The sequence below is a fragment of the Priapulus caudatus genome, unplaced genomic scaffold, assembly GCF_000485595.1.
Source record: "Priapulus caudatus unplaced genomic scaffold, Priapulus_caudatus-5.0.1 Scaffold535, whole genome shotgun sequence".
NCBI classification, from domain to species: Eukaryota; Metazoa; Priapulida; class Priapulimorpha; order Priapulimorphida; family Priapulidae; genus Priapulus; species Priapulus caudatus.
In genome coordinates, this window is record NW_014577596.1 from 283,871 (window position 1) to 300,994 (window position 17,124).

The following is a 17,124-nucleotide window of genomic DNA, read 5'->3' on the forward strand; positions in this document are numbered from 1 at the left end:
CTCTCTCTCTCTTCTCTCTCTCTCTCTTTCTCTCTCTCTCTCTCTCTTCTCTCTCTCACCTTACTCTACTCTCACTCTCATTCTCACTCTCACTCTCACTCTCACTCTCACTCTCTCTCGTCTCTCTCCTCTCTCTCTCTCTCTGCTCTTCCCTCTCCCTCTCTCTCGTCTTTCTCTTTCTCTCTCTCTCTTCTCTTCGCTCTCTCTCTCTCTTCTCTTCTCTCTCTCTCTCTCCTCTCTTTCGATCTCTCGTTATTTATCTCAGATCTTTAAGAATTTCTTTCAGAGTTCGTTAGCGCTCGCTAGAAACGAAACCCTCTTCTATAATAGCCATTATATACCACCCCTCCCCGCGGATTGGACTTTCTTGTCTGATAGACTTTCCGGTCGATTATATACCAGGTGCTTGTGGTCAGTGTCGAGCCCGACGAAGTGTGCGGCATGCGGCACATTGGCCAGCCCTGGCTGACGCCATCGACGCGAGCAGCCTTAAATAATTTTTAGGGATAATTTTTTTCCACCCGCGTAAAAATGCTAATCTTTCGCTGCCCCGCGCTTAACAGCAGCGCAGCGGAAAAGAATTTTTCGCACGAGTGGGAAAAAAATTGCATAATGCTGATCCGATTGAGAATTACGACGTTGCGGGCAAGGCTTTGAACAAGACCGAGTCACCCTAATAGCACTAGTCAATTGACACCTCCACCCCCGACTCCCTCGGCGACGGAGTGGCGGCAGAATTAACGGGGATCAATGCCGGGGGATTTAACGCGGCATTTACACAGACGTAAAATTTCCCGAAGCGGCGGGGAATTTATATGGCGTACCTTGGAATAGTCCCCGCCAGGGGATTTATGACCATATCGGTGGGTAGGGTGGTGGTTGGGGTAGGCGGGGCGGGGGGTAAGGGTGCTGTGGTTGGGGTAGGGTGGTGGTTGGGTCGAGGGGTGGTAATTGGGGTAAGTGGGTTCGTGGTTGGGGTAGGAGGTGGCTGGTTGTGGGTAGGGTGGATGAGTTGAGTCAAAGGAGTAGAGTGGATATGGTTAGGGGGGGGTAAGGGGAGGTAGAGGTGGTTGGTATGGGTTAAGGGGATGGATGGCTGGGGGTAGCGGCTGGTGACGTTGGGGTGGGTGGTGGTTGGGTAGCGGGGGTAGTGGGGGCTTGGGTGGCGGTGGTGGGTTGGGGATAGAAGGATTGGTGGCTGAGGTAAGGGGTGTGGTCCTGCGGGTAGGTGGTGGCTAGGGGGGATGGTTAGCTGGGCGAATATGGTAAGCTAGGCGGGTTGGTAGTTGGAATGCGCTAGCTGGGGAGTGGGGGTGGTGTGACCTGGTAGTTAGTTAGCGTTGGAGGCTCGTTGCGAGTGGTGGCTGGGGTTTGGTGACGAGGGTGCGGTCGGTGCAAGGTTAATGGCGTGATGACGTGCGCGGAGTTGTGGAGACAGCTCACGCCACAACGTTCTCTCGTTGCTTTGAAATCCGTCGGACTCCTCTGCTCGCTGTCATGAAAGATGCCAAGCCACTAGATGCGGGCGCACACAAATCGAGTAACCGCTCCGCCCTAATGTGTCTCACAACTAAACAATCAGTAAACACGGCTTTAAGTATGCGCTCCGCAAATCTACGCCAAACACACACGCATGCACGTAACGCACGCACGCCTATACGCCACGCACTCACACAGCGCACACACACGCACACACATCAGCACATCGTGAATCCGATACACGCCAATGTGCTACACCGAAACAACGCAGAAGATTTTACACCGATCTCACTTGATGACGTAAGAGATAAGCGTCGAACAATACATATCCCCTTGCCCAGCAGATATTATTAGCGTAATATCGAACCAAACTAGCAGCCGTTAATACAACTACGGCAAGCAGAGCAGCAGCAACGAAAAAAGACCCGAGAAAAATAAAAAACCACACAACACGCACGCACACGACCGCGACGCGAAACACACAACATACACACACCACGACACCAACACACACACACACCACACACACACACATCACACACACACAACACACCACATACGCAACAACAACACATACACACACACACACACACACATACACTTGTTCGCTAATTGATACTTCACTTGTTTTGCGTTTAATGTGAACAGCCTGCAATGCAATTAGCTTTCTACGTCATGCGATTTCCAGACGAGAGGCAATTATTTGCATAACCTTGTAAATTGCGAGTATGGAAATTTCACGGGGATGGAATTTCCACCGGGGCCCGCGTTGTTAACTATTTATCTCTATCTATATCCCTCTCTATATCTCCAGCGATCACGTGACCGATTTTTTCCGACTCGTCATGGCGCAACTCTCTGTATATAGGGACTCTAGATAATATATAAGGAGTCATACAGTTAGCCGTTTCGTTCACGAATCTGAAATGTCTCATCCGACTGACCTCCTGATTGAACTCTGACCTTTGACCTTGGCAGCATTCACCCGTCACTGCCGCTGCTGGCCTCTGCCTCTGGCCAGCGGTTATTCCCATCGCCTGCCAGAGCTTGGACGAGCGACTCCAGCGAGGACACGGATGACACCGATGATGGCATCACTGCTGACAACTCACTCCGGCTGTGGTTCATATCGTGACGTCACGCATCGTTTCACGATTGCTTGCGGAGGCATGCAAGCTTGTAGATTATGTTAGGTTACCCGAGTGGTTTTATAACGCTGTAATACTATCACCACCTGTGTATATTGTCACTGCTGTGATGAGTATCATGGCAGTAGTGCTGCATATGTGTATGTGTAAATATGTACATATGTGTGTTTGTGGGCGTGTATGTTTCAGCAATTTCTTAATAAGAAGTGAATATTCCAACACCAATTTTGCATTTAATTCATAGAATATATATTTTATTTTCTCTACAATGGCACTGTACACACATGCTGCATTTCATTGTGGCAGCAGAAATTTTCATCTTGGAATATAATCTGTTGATTTTTCACAAAATGTTCTAATTTTCCAATGATCTGTCACTCTTCATATTGGTAAAACATTTGACAGGATTGTTTGCGGAACTAAAACTAATAACCGCAAAAAAGAAAGTGATATAATACATACGTACATACATGAGAAAAGAACATTTACAACTGGCTACTAGCACATTGCGTCCAATAACAAGCGAATGAGACTCTTATAGACAATAGTTCCAGTGAATGTCGGTGCTTGTTACAAACAGGTCCCATAAGGAACACCAACATGATATAAAGCCACACAAGTCGCACCAGCAACACACACGTGACTTCTCTAATCTGTAGTTTGCTAGATCTAATGGTATATATATACAAAAGGTTACAGATATGACCAGTGGCACAACCTCACCATCCCAGTGCCATTCAGTTACGCTCCCTCTGTCCGAAACGATTTGTAAATCCCCCAAACGCAAATCTCATTGACCAAAGAGCAGGCCCAGCATTCCATCCCATCACTTTCTCACACGAGGTTTTACCGCTAATTATACATATAACTGGTCAAGCAAACGAGGTATATATAAGCAAGTAAGCAATGCAGTAGGCGTGGTGCGAGTGAGTCTAGAGGAGGTTGCTCTTCAGTCTTTGCTCCTGATGAAGGTATGGATAAATCGATCAACTCCCTGCAGGTGGCGCTCCTGTAAATGCGTGAGCAGCTTGCCTCGATGTTTGTGCGCGTGCCCGAGGGACCGATCCTCGTCGGGTTGCTGTATGTGAAAACAAGAGGCACGTTGAACAACGCACGCATGCAGACGAGAACAACCATAGAAAGTCAGCAGAGTCATAAACCACTGCCTGCACACCGTGAACTATTCCTCGTGTATATTTATTGAAGCTATAGACATAAACATCACTTTAAACTACATTTCTACGTTATTTTTTACTATAAACATCGGTATAATCACAAACAGATAACATTACGTCGTATGTTTATCTAGTCTTCATCTATCATACACAGCTGTACCCAGGTTAATACATACAAAGCAATTGAGTTCTTACCTGCTTCAGAAAGCTTTGTGTGAAGCCCATCAGAGCAGGATGCTGCAGCAGAGAGAAGGCGGTGTGGAAGTTTGCCACCCGGGTGCGTGCCACCGCGTCCGCACTAGTCAGATGGTAGATCATTGTGCTGTGATGTAGAACGTTACGATTAGCAGACCTGGCACAGATCACTCCTGCCTTTTTAGATGGATCTAATGTTGTACCTATGTCTTACGTCGTGGATGGCAATAGATCTCTGTACTTCCATTTATGTCTCTAAATTATCTTTTATCCAAGTTATCCTTTTATATCTCTAAAGTTTTAAAGTGAGTTTTGAATTAAGTTAGTGCTTCGTTATATTTCGTCAATTTGGATCAAAGGGTTCAGATAAGATTTTGTAATGATCCCCCCAAATCCAAAGCACACCCCCACCATCCCTTCACTACCTTCCTCCTCCACTCACCGGCCATCACCTCCCACCATCCCTCCTCCACTCTCCGACCAGCACCTCCCACCATCCCTCCTTCCACTACCTCCCTCCTCCACTCCCTGGCCATCACCTCCCACAACGGCTTTTTCCATTACCTTCCTCCTCCACTCTCCACCTACCTTCCTCCTCCACTCTCCACCTACCTTCTTTTCGGGTTTAGGTGGAAGCTGAAGGCCTTGGACCGCCACAGCGTGTCACAGATGTCCAGCGTGTAGCCGTTGAGCGTGTTCACGATGAAGTCCCACCCCTCCTGCTTCCCTGCGTCGCCGGCCTTCTTCGCCATCATGCGGTACTGCTCACAGTAGTCACAGATGACCCCGCAGACACGCGACACCGCCATCGCGTGCAGCGCAAACACGCAGCGGTAGATGAGGAACGCTGACACTACCTGCTGGAGCGGAACTCCGAATCGCTGGCCCAAAGTCGATGCCTACGGAGAGCGAGTGAGTGTAATTAGCAAGAGCGACCGATATAAGAGAGACAGTGCATATGATATGTGTAAGAGAGAGAGAGGGGAGAGAGACAGACAGATAGAGAGACCGAGAGAGAGAGACAGACAGACAGACAGAGAGAGAGAGACAGACAGACAGACAGAGACAGAGAGACAGACAGATACAGACACACACACATCGCACGCACACTCACGCAAACGCACGCACGCACACACACACACAGGGCATGAAATTCAGATTTTTTTGCACCGGCCCAAAGGGCTGGCAACAGCTTATTTTTACCAGCCCTCACCATAATTTACCAGCCCTCACAACTTGTTTTTTTCAAAAATAAAGATGAAACTGTTTCACTGACTCTTGCTTGTCCAAAAAATGTTGTAGTGTGCAGCATTACGTAGTATCTATTGAACAGACTACAATGCACATAGTGAATGATGTCCGAACTGTTTTTGTCAATGTCATGTTTCACGCTTGCATATTCGATTTCAAATTTGTAAAATGTTGATAAATTATGGCGTGATATCCTTCAGGTAACACAGTATTGTAGGCTATTTGCTCATTAATGCTATAAATAAAAATGTAGATACTCACTAACATGGCTGAAACCACCGGCTCGGAGAGCCGGTGTTTTGCCAATGTTACCGGCCCTGCAAATAATTTGCCAGCATATGCCGGTGGGCCGGTGCTAATTTTGCGCCCTGCACACACGCACGCACGCACGCACACACACATGCACGCACGTACGCACGCACCCAGCCACACACACAGAGAGAGAGTGCGAGAGAGAGAGAGAGAGAGAGAGAGAGAGAGAGAGAGAGAGAGAGAGAGAGCGATGACGGTCAGGGAAGCTGCAAGCTTCATCCATCCACCTATTGTGGGTGCTCGACACTGCAATTGCTGCCTCCTGTTGAGCACACGATCACACTCACCAGCTCCATGTAGGAGAGAGTGTAGTGCATGAGGAACGCATGATCTCGTTCCTGCGTGAGACCCAGCACACACAGCTTGTCAATGTAAGCTATCAACTCCTGTATGGTGGTGAGCGCCAAGGCCTGTGTGTCCGCCTTCGGACTGAACACGCTGGTCCTGCAACGTCGAGATGGCTGCTGAATGCTCACGTCTCTCGCTAAACTCTACCCAGACGCCACTCTCGTGCAACTCTCACTTAGGTCAGGTCACACTCAGCCTTACTATGATTTATCTCAACTGTCACTCAGTTGAAACCCTTAGTTTCCTCATACAGTTAGACAACCCAGAATGAAGATGAGGACTAACTTGATACAACCTATGCCTTGATAGGTGACTGCACAAGCAGTGACCATTGCCCTAGAATGATCCAGTATTTGCAGTATGGTAGTACTAGTACTGTACTCCAGTGTGCCAATTATTTACGTAATCATATTAAACACATATCAAGCATAACATACTTTCAGATAGCCGAATCATCATGGAAAACTCCAATGCGGCAAAGCATCCATCTTGCTATTACCATGGAAATAGGCGAGTAATGCTAGCCGCACACTATCCGACCCAAGCGCGATCGGGAGGCTTACGATTGGATCGGGAAACTTAAGTTTGGCTCGGGAGGCTTAAGTTTGGCTCGGGAGGTCATTTTGGCACGATTCGAATTTTGAATCGGGAGTGGAGCGGGTCGTATAGTGTGCGAGGGCTTACGACGCGACTCGGATAGTGTGCGTGGCCATCCGACCCAATCGGCGAGCGCTGAAGAAAATTGACCAATCACAGAGCAGTGCCATGGGAACCGCATTCGAATGGAATGACATTCGAACCATGGGAAACACTCCCGACCCTTAGTACACGCTAAATCCGCTTGGAACGCCACGAGAGTGCCATGGTTTGCGTCAACTTTGAGTCGGACAGTGTGCGGTGGCCTCCCGATCGATCGGGAGCGGGTCGTATAGTGTGCGGGGGCTTAGTGCTGTGCACAGTGCAAAATCGGATAGTGTGCGGCTAGCATAAGCAGCAGTAACTTACGTGTTTGGCAGCGGTAGTGTGTTGGAGTTTGGGTCTGGTGTTACCCACTCGAGGGCGCTGTAGTTTGTGAGCAACTGTAGGAGGCAGTAGAGCACCTGACACTTGACGTAGACGGAGGAGGAGCAGTATATCTGACGCAGCGGCTCGAGGATGCACTCACGCAGGTCTGTAACAAAGATGACACGTGCAGCATGTCAGTTGCTGAAAGATGCGAATGCTTGCATGCTGTCAGCCTCAGCTGCCTATTCTTTCTTCGATCATCCTAACCCTAACAGTCACACTCACCGCGAGTGTATTGTGGCCGCTTATGTCACACCTAATTGACAGCAATGCATGCAACCCCCTCCCAGGTCCTCACCCAGTCCCTTTGTACATAAGCATACTGTTGTCTACTCACACTTTCATAACATACCCATACTAACTACTCAGTAGTTAGAGGTAATAAAGCAATTTTACTTGTGCCAGTAATTTACAAGTAATTACAGTTAATAATGAACTGTACATACTTTGAGCATACTACTGACATGGTAGTAAGTTATAGGTAAGGAAGTGTACCTGAGAAGGGCATCATGCCCATTCTCGTGATCAGCTGAAGGACGTGAGATCTGTAGTCGCGACCATTCCACACCATCAGATACCTGATGATGATGTCATCAAGCACCGGAACACCCTCCTGCAGCGTGCATAGAGCATGTTATAATACAGCACGGCATGGTATACCACAACACGACATGTTATAGCAGAGTACGACATTTTATAGCACAGCACAATGTAGTAAAAACAGCACAATATGTTATGTCACATCATTCTGTTATAGGACACAGCAGCTATGACATGGTATAGAACAGCATGACATGGCATGAAACAGCAAACGGTATAGGACAACATGACATCTGCAACACCAGATAATTTCATAACACAAGGCAATGTTACGGCAGAGCAGGATATGCCATAGAACAGCACACAGGCAATGGCATGTAATGTCAGAAGCAATAATATGTCATGCCACAAGCAGTAAAACGGGGTCTCATCTTGATACACTGGAATTTGTAGCAACTGCACATGAGTCACATGATGTATGCCATGAGTCTTAGAAATGTTAAGCTATCTAGTCTATCAGCATGTAGAAGCACAACTGTATAACACAAGTGTTTTTACTGTGGCCGTAGTGCTGGTAGCCCTGCCACAAACTAATGCTTGCAGGAGGGGTACCCACGGCGATGTGTTCAGGTGTTGCTTTGTGGCGCCCCCTACCTGGATGAAGTCGGTGAAGGTGACGACCATGTCGAGTAATTCTCTCACAGCATCATTCTCTCCATTACCGAGGATCAACTCTGCAACGACACAACACAACATCATTGCTGTCACAACTTAACATGTCAGAACCAGCACATAATACAACACGGCTCTCTGCCACTACATGTCTGACCGTCTACACGTCACAACTCACAATGTGCAACACGTTTGACTGCCAGCAGCACAATAAAAGCACACTGCCACATTATTAACAGTTGGGGCTCAACAACTCGGGAATGCAGTTCGTACAAATGTCTTGTCGGTCGCTTTGTTCAGAACCCCCGTAAAACATTTGTTCATCAATGATTATTTGGATCGTATTAGCGGAACATGTAGTTCATGGGCTATGCTAGAGGTCGTTGAAATAGAAAGAAATGGCGACTGTTATTCGTACTTTCGGAGCCTTGCTTTGTAAGTTCACATTTTAGATAAGGGCACGTGCGCGTTTGGGGTCGTGTATGCGGAGAAGGTCAAGGATGCCTACCCTCTTGCAGTGTGTGATGAAGCCAGTAGCTGAGACGAGTTGTTAACAACCTGTCCGACGAGCACAGCAGCAGATGCTGCAGGTGAGGATGCCGCAACAGTGCTGCCACCTGCATTGGAAGCTGAAACACAAATTGAGATGTAGTACGTATTACAGATGTATATATATATATATATATAGTGTTTCCCCTGCATTGACACGAGTGAGGCAGCCAGCCACGCTCAAATTCTCAGCCGCCACACAGAAATTTGTCCAAAACACCGCCTCGCTGACGAAACTTTTGACAACTTGAAAAAGAGATTCAAAAATCTCGTATAATGTGTTCAGAATAGCTTAGAATGCACCAAATTGCACAATTTTTTCAAACATTTCCCGAGGGAGCATGCCCCCGGGGCCCCCTTGCTTGGCCAGCACCTGCGCTGCTCGCTTTGCTAGGACCTCAAAAAACATTTACGACCTCACAGACCTTATTGGCTAGGGGAAACACTGTATATATATATATATATATATATATATAATTATTATTTATGTATTTTATTATTATTATCTATATAATATAAGTAAACATTATATATATAGCATGTATAATGTAGTATTATTATGTATTTATATGAAATTACTACTGATGCCACTCACCTCAAGTCTATCTACATTAGTGAGCAGATCTTCGAATGTGTGAATCTGTTCCAGCTTCATTCCAGCCGTGATGCTGATGCTTGTCTGGATGCTGTCGGTCGGCACGGTGACGTCCGTCTGGTCAACCGCTGACTGCAGTGACGGCACGAGCTGCAGCTTTGCTCGCTTGTGTCTCTGTAAGGTGGCCGCAAATTAGAGCAGATGTACTAGCTCAGTCACGACTTGGATCAACCATGCACAGGTGTGAAAGGTATCCATGAATAGAGCACAGTCATGGACTGGTGAGAACAGGTATGGATAGAACAGGAATGCACTGGTGAGGACAGGTATGGATAGAACAGGAATGCACTGGTGAGAACAGGTATGGATAGAATAGGAATGCACTGGTGAGAACATGTATTAATAGAACAGGAATGCACTGGTGAGAACAGGTATGGATAGAACAGTAATGCCCTGGTGAGAACAGGTATGGATAGAACAGTAATGCACAGGTGAGTACAGGTATAGCTGATCATACAAAATAATGGACAGACTGCAAGCAAGAGATACAGAGAACTACAAGAGAGATCAGAGAGAGAGAGAGAGAGAGAGAGTGAGAGAGAGAGAGAGAGAGAGAGAGAGAGAAGAGAGAGAGAGAGAGAGAGAGAGAGAGACTGAGAAACTGGGGTACAATGCTTACAGGCTTGGTTCCACGTACAGCCAGGCTAGGAACTTGAACCGTGATGGGTCTCTGTACAGCATTGGCACGGGCTTGAACCTTACGTATGACCTGCGCCCACGCCGTGTCTGTGTTCTTGAAGAAGATCTGAGCAAAGCAGGAAAATTAGGTCCATACCACCGTCGTCACTATAGCAAAGCGACTTGTTGCTGGATTACTGGGGATAGGGAAACTATGGCTGATAGGGTCTATGTCCCCCAGGGTACTGCCGGAACGTACCCTGGTACTAAATACTACTATCTAATATGCCGGACCGTACCTCGCCTACTCCACTAACGAGTCTAGGGAATCGCCTACGCCTACTGCCTAACCCTATCAGCTAGATAGTTACCAGGGTACGTTCCGGTATACCGGACCGTACCCGGGGTACGTTCCGGCAGTACCCTGGGGGACATACACCCTATGAGCGAAACTATGGGACCAGGGGGTAACCATTATTGAATTCCAGTTTATGAAGTATTTGTTTACGAGAACAGTTCTGAGTCTGCTAAAAATTATTACACATATCTCAGAAATCTAACTATCTGAGAAATATGGAAATCTATGGCACACATTGCAGCAACAGTCAATGAGAAAAAATGGATCATAAACGTATGAAGATATGTACATATCAGCTGCTATGTTAGGATAAAAAAACAATAGGATGAAACATAATTGGGCTGCAATTGGTTTCATATGAAACAAGAATAGCATGAAAGATATTGCAGGTAAAACCCTATCTGCGATGATCATGTATGGAATTATGTGAAATGCATTTTGTTATGCTCGATTGAATTATTTGTTGCAATTTCTTTTACCTTTCTGCGTCCGGACATCACGAGAGAGACAATGTTTGGGTAGTAGAGCCTGTATATGGATAGCAAGCCACTGATGTAAGTCTGCACTCCCTGAAACATCCATATAGCAGCCATAGGTAGGAGTCACGATCTATTACATAGCAGTCACGATCTATGATATAACCATCACGATCTATCACACAGTAGCCGTGATCAATGACATGACAATCACGATCTATTACACAGCAACCATAATCTATGATGTAGCAGTCACAATTTATAACACAGCAGCCATGATCTATGATGTAACAGTCACAATCGATCACACAGCAGCCATGCTCTATAACTTAGCAGGCACAATCTATCACATAGCAGCCATGATCTATCTAGTAGCAATCACATAGCACTAAATATTATTGTATTAGTCACTCCCACTGTATGTTTTCCACACGTATATTTAATACTCTTAGTGGAACCATGTTGGTCACACCACCAGCTGACCAGGGGACAAGGTAATACTCACGACACGACTCTGCAGGTTGAGAAGGCGACGGATGCGAAATAAACGAACGTCTTCTCTTCGCGTCAGCAAGTGGAGCAAGTGGCAGATGTATGGGCACTGTGAACACAGATGACGATACAATCACTGAATTAGTTTTCCAACGGAAAGACTGCTCTTATAGGTTTGCAGTGGCTTGGACAGTTTATTGTTTACATAAAGCTGCATTACTTCCAAATCCTTTCTACACTTCATGCATACACTTGTCCAATGCCACTCTATATGAGCTAAAGATTCCTTGGGTTTTGATTAAAGTAAATCTTAGTCGTAAAGTTTCCAGCTCTGTAACATAGCATAACATAGCATAGCATATCAGATATAACCCGAACATCCAAAAGAATGGTGTTCTTGTTTGTTTTACTTGATTCTCAGTCTGGAGGGTTCAAACATAGCAAAATTATTCACTGCAATGATTCATATAGGATCATTTGGTCCAAGGTATAACAAGTGAATTTCCTCTCTCAAGGATTACGCTTATTTCTCATGCAGTGGCTATTAGAAAACTTGTTAAACATTTAGCTTTAGACTTAATCTCCTGTTGTAGACATGAAGAAACTAACTAACCATAGTGTCATCTTCGATGAAGTGGAATATGAGCCCATAGAGGGCGTGCAGTCTGTCCTTGCTGTCGATGAGGTCATATACGAGAAGGATCCATCGCACAATTAATGCCTGTAGACGATCGTGATGACAGTTGCAACACTGTATAGTGTATACGTGTGTACTACACACACATGCATGCACGCGGACATGCACGCATGTACACTCGCACACATACACACACGCACGCACTGCATGCACGCTCACATACACATAGTCACACACATGCATGCATACACGCAAAAACTGCATGCAAGCACGATCACATGCACACACGCATGCATGCACACATGCATTCAGCTAACACACATGCATACACGTACACACACATGCATGCACGTGCACATACATGCATGCACGTGCACATACATGCATGCACGTGCACATACATGCATGCACGTGCACATACATGCATGCACACACGCACACATTGCACGCTCACATGCACTCACACGCTCGTACGCAACATTGCATGCACACATGCACACATTGCAAGCTCACATGCACTCACACGCTCGTACGCATCATTGCATGTACACACGCACACATTGCACGCTCACATGCACACACACACACACACACACACACACACACACACACACATCGCAAACTCACATGCACACACGCACACATTGCACACTCAAATGCACACACGCACAAAGTGCAAGTTCAGTTACACAGAACTAAATGGAAACAATCACAGAAATGATCTGACAATGAATTATCATAATGCATGAATTATAGCTGGTTCATTAAGATGTCCTACAGCTGAGATACAGTTGAAATTTATCTGCTATCACAACAGACCAATAAATAACAAACAGTGGAGATACAACTATTTATATAAATCTTACATTACGATTGATCAGTAACAGTTGAACAGTGGACACGGATCATCCACACCTGGACCATGGACTAACAGCTGATTCAACAGGTGAACTACTGCCCGTGTGTGGATAACGAGCAGCAGGTGAATGCATACATACAGTGATCTCACCTGGAGATTGGAGGATGGTATATTGGTGCACAGCCACGATATCGCCCTGACGACCGCATCCTCACTCACGGTGTGCCTAGGTATCAGACACTTCACTAGCTTCTGGCTGACGGTGTCGGCTGCAGTAGAGACGAGGGAGATATTGATTTTTAAATGTATAAATGGTTTGCACAACTTGAATCGTGCCGAAGCAAGTACTATGAAGCTCAAATAACAATTATTATCATACTTAAGCAATATACTTGGTAGTCAAAAAGTAGCATTGTGCTTTTCGAAGTGCTAAATTGGCGTATTACACACACAAGCAATTTTAATCATTGGTAGTTTCTCTGTCCTCTGGCAACACAATGGGAAATTTTAGACAAAACCACAAACTCAGAGTCTTTGGCTGGCACAACAGATCTATACACAACTGCACGCGCATGCACACATAAACGGATTAGACATACACTCACGTACACTGACTATACAGAGTCTCTACACAGGAATATATATACAGGGGTGATAGATTCACCTGACCACGAGAGGGCAATCCGATTTAGCAGGCTTGGTTGCTCAGAAATAATTCGACAAGAACTATGTATCTTGACTATCTTCTACAGAGCTGAGAAGGACATGGTGCGAAGAGAGCACGGCACATGATACATATCATTAAAAGCTGCTAAACTCGCCAACAGTTTTTCACGTTTGAACCAAATCGTCGCGGCAACACATCATCTTGGCAAAATAAGAGAATCACAATTAGCAATTAGATCTATAAATCAGTAAGTCCTGTAGCAAAGAGCACATGATTGGCTGACATACAAAATCTGGAGCTGGCCGCCACATCCAGTAGAATCGTTATGCTATCTGGAGACAGACCATTCGCACTGGCTTCTTTATTAATGGCCGCCAGGGCATTGCTGAGTGGAACATTGCCTCTTGTTGCTGTGCGGGAATGTGCTGCAAACAGGAAACGAAATATGCAAAAATAAAATATACTGCTACATTAATATTGTAACGATAATTCTTTTTCCATTGAATTGAAGTTGTTATCATGCTATATAAACTCTAGTCTAATAGAATATTATCTATGACTATGAGACTATAAAACTACTACTAACCTCAAAACTAACCAAGCTATACCAAGTTTAATACTGCTAAACAATCACATACCACGCAAGGTTTGTTGCGGTGTGATAGCACTTCGACCTACTTACGATTCGTGAAATATTCTACAGCATCCTCCACGTAGAGATCACCCATGATGATGCCGAACCCGCCTGGAGAAATTCTCAACTAGGCAAGACCTTGGCAGCAGACTATACTCATGTTGTGCAATTGCATATCCTATAGAACAATTTTCCAATTAAATTAGGCCCAAGCCTAGTTTAGCACCCCAGATTAGTTTAGCACATATATGCGAAAACACATTTACGGCGTCCCAAACTATCCTTGATTCGGTAGAGCTATCACAGTACAAGAACTGACTGGGATTGAAGTCCGTAGATAGGGATGACCACAGAAATTGTCTTCCTCATCGGCAAATTTTATCCACTTGGGACACATGCGTCTAAACAGAGGAATTGCTCCGACCTGTCATTGGAGGATAAAAATAGAATTCGTGACGTCATGCTCCATTTTGCATACCCGCCGCTAGTGATGTCACGATCATCGATTATACTCGATCATCGGTTGAACAGTGGCTCGAACCAAGCGCTTAGTGATGTCACGATCATCGATTATACTCGATCATCGGTTGAACAGTGGCTCGAACCAAGCACTTGGTTATCAAAATCCATAATCGATTTTTTTTTTTTAAACTTGAACAAGAAAAAATTTGGAAAAGTGATGAGAATCAGAGATATCATCGCTACTATACAAGTTATCCTTTATTAACATACATGTATTATACACACAGTAGTAAACAGTGCAAAACAAACAGTAAACAGGGCTAAACAAGCACATACATGCACACACATGCATGCGCACGACGTTACGCACACGCAGGCATTCCACACCCCGAGTAACCGATTGTAACCGATCATCGGTTACTTGGGTCCAACCGATGATCGATTACGAAATTACAATCGATTGACAACACTACCCGCCGCATACGCTATTTAGCCTATTATGCTATGACCGGTAGGAAAGTGTTCTAACTATCATATGGCGCAAACGATTTGAGTTACATTGCTATAAATTCTAGCTATTCTAGACACATGTCTTAGCTTAGACCGAATAATTCTGTCCCATACAACCTTTTTTATATTTTGGTGAAGGTTATTGGAAACCAATAACCCTCACCAAAATATAAAAAAGGTTATATGGGACAGAATTATTCGGTCTAATCTTAGCTATGATCCCTGTGAGTCTCGAGTTGTATGAAGGGCTATTAGCTTAATTATTTAGCAACTATATATACGTGCGGTATCGCTCATACTCGAGTCATCTAGGCTAAATGCCAAAATGAGAACGAAACGGCACGAATTCTATTTTTATCCTCCAATCACAAGTCGGAGCAATTCCTCTGTTTAGACCATAGACGCATACATGTGTCTAAACAGAGGAATTGCTCCGACCTGTGACTGGAGGATAAAAATAGACCCCGCCCACTCCCGCCACATATGCTATTAGTATTACTATTATGCTATGACCGGTAGGAACGTGTACTAACTATCATATGGAGTGAACGATTTGAGTTACCACATTTCTATAAATTCTAGCTCTTATAGACACATGTCTTAGCCTTAATCTCGGTGAATTTTGAGTCTATTGAAAAATTTGAAGTACGATTAATTAGTCTAATTAATTAGCAAATATGCACGCGCGGTATTGCTCATTGGCTAATTAATACACGCGCGGCTATGACCGGTGAAACGAAATGTCACAAATTCTATTTTTATCCTCCAATCACAGCTCGGAGCAATTCTTCTGTTTAGACGCATGTAACAAGAGTCGAGTCCGACTCCTACCTAGCTCTAGTACTATATGGGGGACATAGACCCTATGAGCGGTTACTGCCGGAACGTACCCTGGGTACGATCTGGTATACCGGAACGTACCCTGGTCACTATTTGATATGGTTAGGGTTAGGATTAGGGTTAGGATTAGGGTTCGGGTTAGGGAGTAGGCATAGGCGACTCCCTAGACTCGTTAGTGGAGTAGGCGAGGTACGGTCCGGCATATTAGATAGGCAGTGGCTACGGGTACGGTAACCGTATCTTAATGTCTCGAGGCTATGGGTACGGGAGTCCATTCGCTTTCATACTTAACGAGACAAAGATGGCGGCGGTGGCGCTAGATTTCGAAATAACGCCTTGGGAAATAAATTCACGATTTGAGAGTTTAGATGAGCTAGAACCCTAACCCTAACCCTAAACCTAACCCTAACCATAAACCTAACCCTAACCCTAACGCAAAAAAGGGGCTTGAACGACCGACGGCTACCGTACCTCCAGCCACTGCGTAGTAGATAGTACCAGGGTACGTTCCGGTATACCCCACCGTACCCAGGGTACGTTCCGGCAGTACCCCGGGGGACATAGACCCTCTCAGCAGTACTATAGGCATAGCCCGCTTACATTGATTAACTGCCGCTGGCAGTCGGAGCTGGAGTCTGTTTAGACGCTTGTAACAAGAGTCAAGAGTCCGACTCCTACCTAGCTCTAGTACTATAGCCCGCTTACATTGACGGCCAGCGGCAGTCAATGTAAGCGGTCTATAGCCTATAGGCTATAGTACTAGTGTACTACTACTAGTACTAGGGCCAACTCCGGTTCAAGGATCGCAGTNGGGACCCCATGTTCTCTATCCTTGGGCCCTAACTCCTACCTAGGGTTGGGTTACATTTCAATTGTACACCTACTCTTGTTTTGTTACATTATTGACCATTGTATCTATAAATAATAATGATCTAGTGCATTACGTACAATGATAATATGGGAACATAACATTAACATACAGAAATTTCGCAAACGCATATTACTAGGGTCTAGTAAAACTTCCTTAACGTACATATAGGGGGGCCCTACCTCGACATTTGTGCTTTGATAAATTTTCTGTTTAAATTCTGCCGCCATTACCATAAACAATCTCGCGAGAAAATGCGAGCACTTAGAGGGCGCCGCCGTCTGCCAGCTGCGCGGCTCGCGTAATTTTTTTTT

The 17,124-nt window shown here is 45.4% G+C and overlaps 2 protein-coding genes across 8 annotated transcripts in view; one reads left to right on the plus strand and one right to left on the minus strand.

Moving 5' to 3' along the window:
• LOC106811406 (telomerase Cajal body protein 1-like) overlaps positions 1-2,973 on the plus strand; it is a 13,211-nt gene extending 10,238 nt beyond the window's left edge. For all 3 annotated transcript variants that reach the window (XM_014814993.1, XM_014814992.1, XM_014814994.1), the window contains exon 11: positions 2,458-2,973. In XM_014814993.1, the coding sequence (XP_014670479.1) occupies positions 2,458-2,614 (157 nt within the window). In that variant the 3' untranslated portion in view covers positions 2,615-2,973. The remainder of the gene's footprint in view (positions 1-2,457) is intronic.
• LOC106811404 (centromere protein I-like) lies at positions 2,853-17,079 on the minus strand. Of its 5 annotated transcripts, none has more exons than XM_014814987.1 (17): positions 16,993-17,079; positions 14,179-14,308; positions 13,784-13,921; positions 12,980-13,098; positions 11,947-12,054; positions 11,347-11,442; positions 10,845-10,934; positions 10,009-10,134; positions 9,330-9,503; positions 8,694-8,814; positions 8,168-8,247; positions 7,469-7,586; positions 6,914-7,079; positions 5,848-6,004; positions 4,610-4,896; positions 3,998-4,124; positions 2,853-3,705 (listed from the first exon to the last, which is right to left on the minus strand). In XM_014814987.1, the coding sequence occupies exons 2-17, from the start codon at positions 14,222-14,224 to the stop codon at positions 3,577-3,579; spliced, it is 2,082 nt and encodes a 693-aa protein (XP_014670473.1). In that variant the 5' UTR covers positions 14,225-14,308; positions 16,993-17,079; the 3' UTR covers positions 2,853-3,576. The 5 variants fall into 5 exon arrangements, with proteins under 5 accessions (XP_014670473.1, XP_014670475.1, XP_014670474.1 ...); XM_014814989.1 differs by having other exon boundaries at positions 14,179-14,241; positions 16,993-17,048; XM_014814988.1 differs by having other exon boundaries at positions 16,976-17,039.
• Between the last annotated feature and the right edge of the window lie 45 nt (positions 17,080-17,124).

Coding starts and splice junctions, on each gene's coding strand:
- LOC106811404 (XM_014814987.1), bottom strand. CDS start 14,224: ATGGGTGATCTCTACGTGGAGGATGCTGTAGAATATTTCACGAATC. Junction 8,815..9,329: donor CTAATGTAGATAGACTTGAG/GTGAGTGGCATC, acceptor TTTGTGTTTCAG/CTTCCAATGCAGGTGGCAGC. Junction 8,248..8,693: donor TCATCACACACTGCAAGAGG/GTAGGCATCCTT, acceptor GTGTCGTTGCAG/AGTTGATCCTCGGTAATGGA.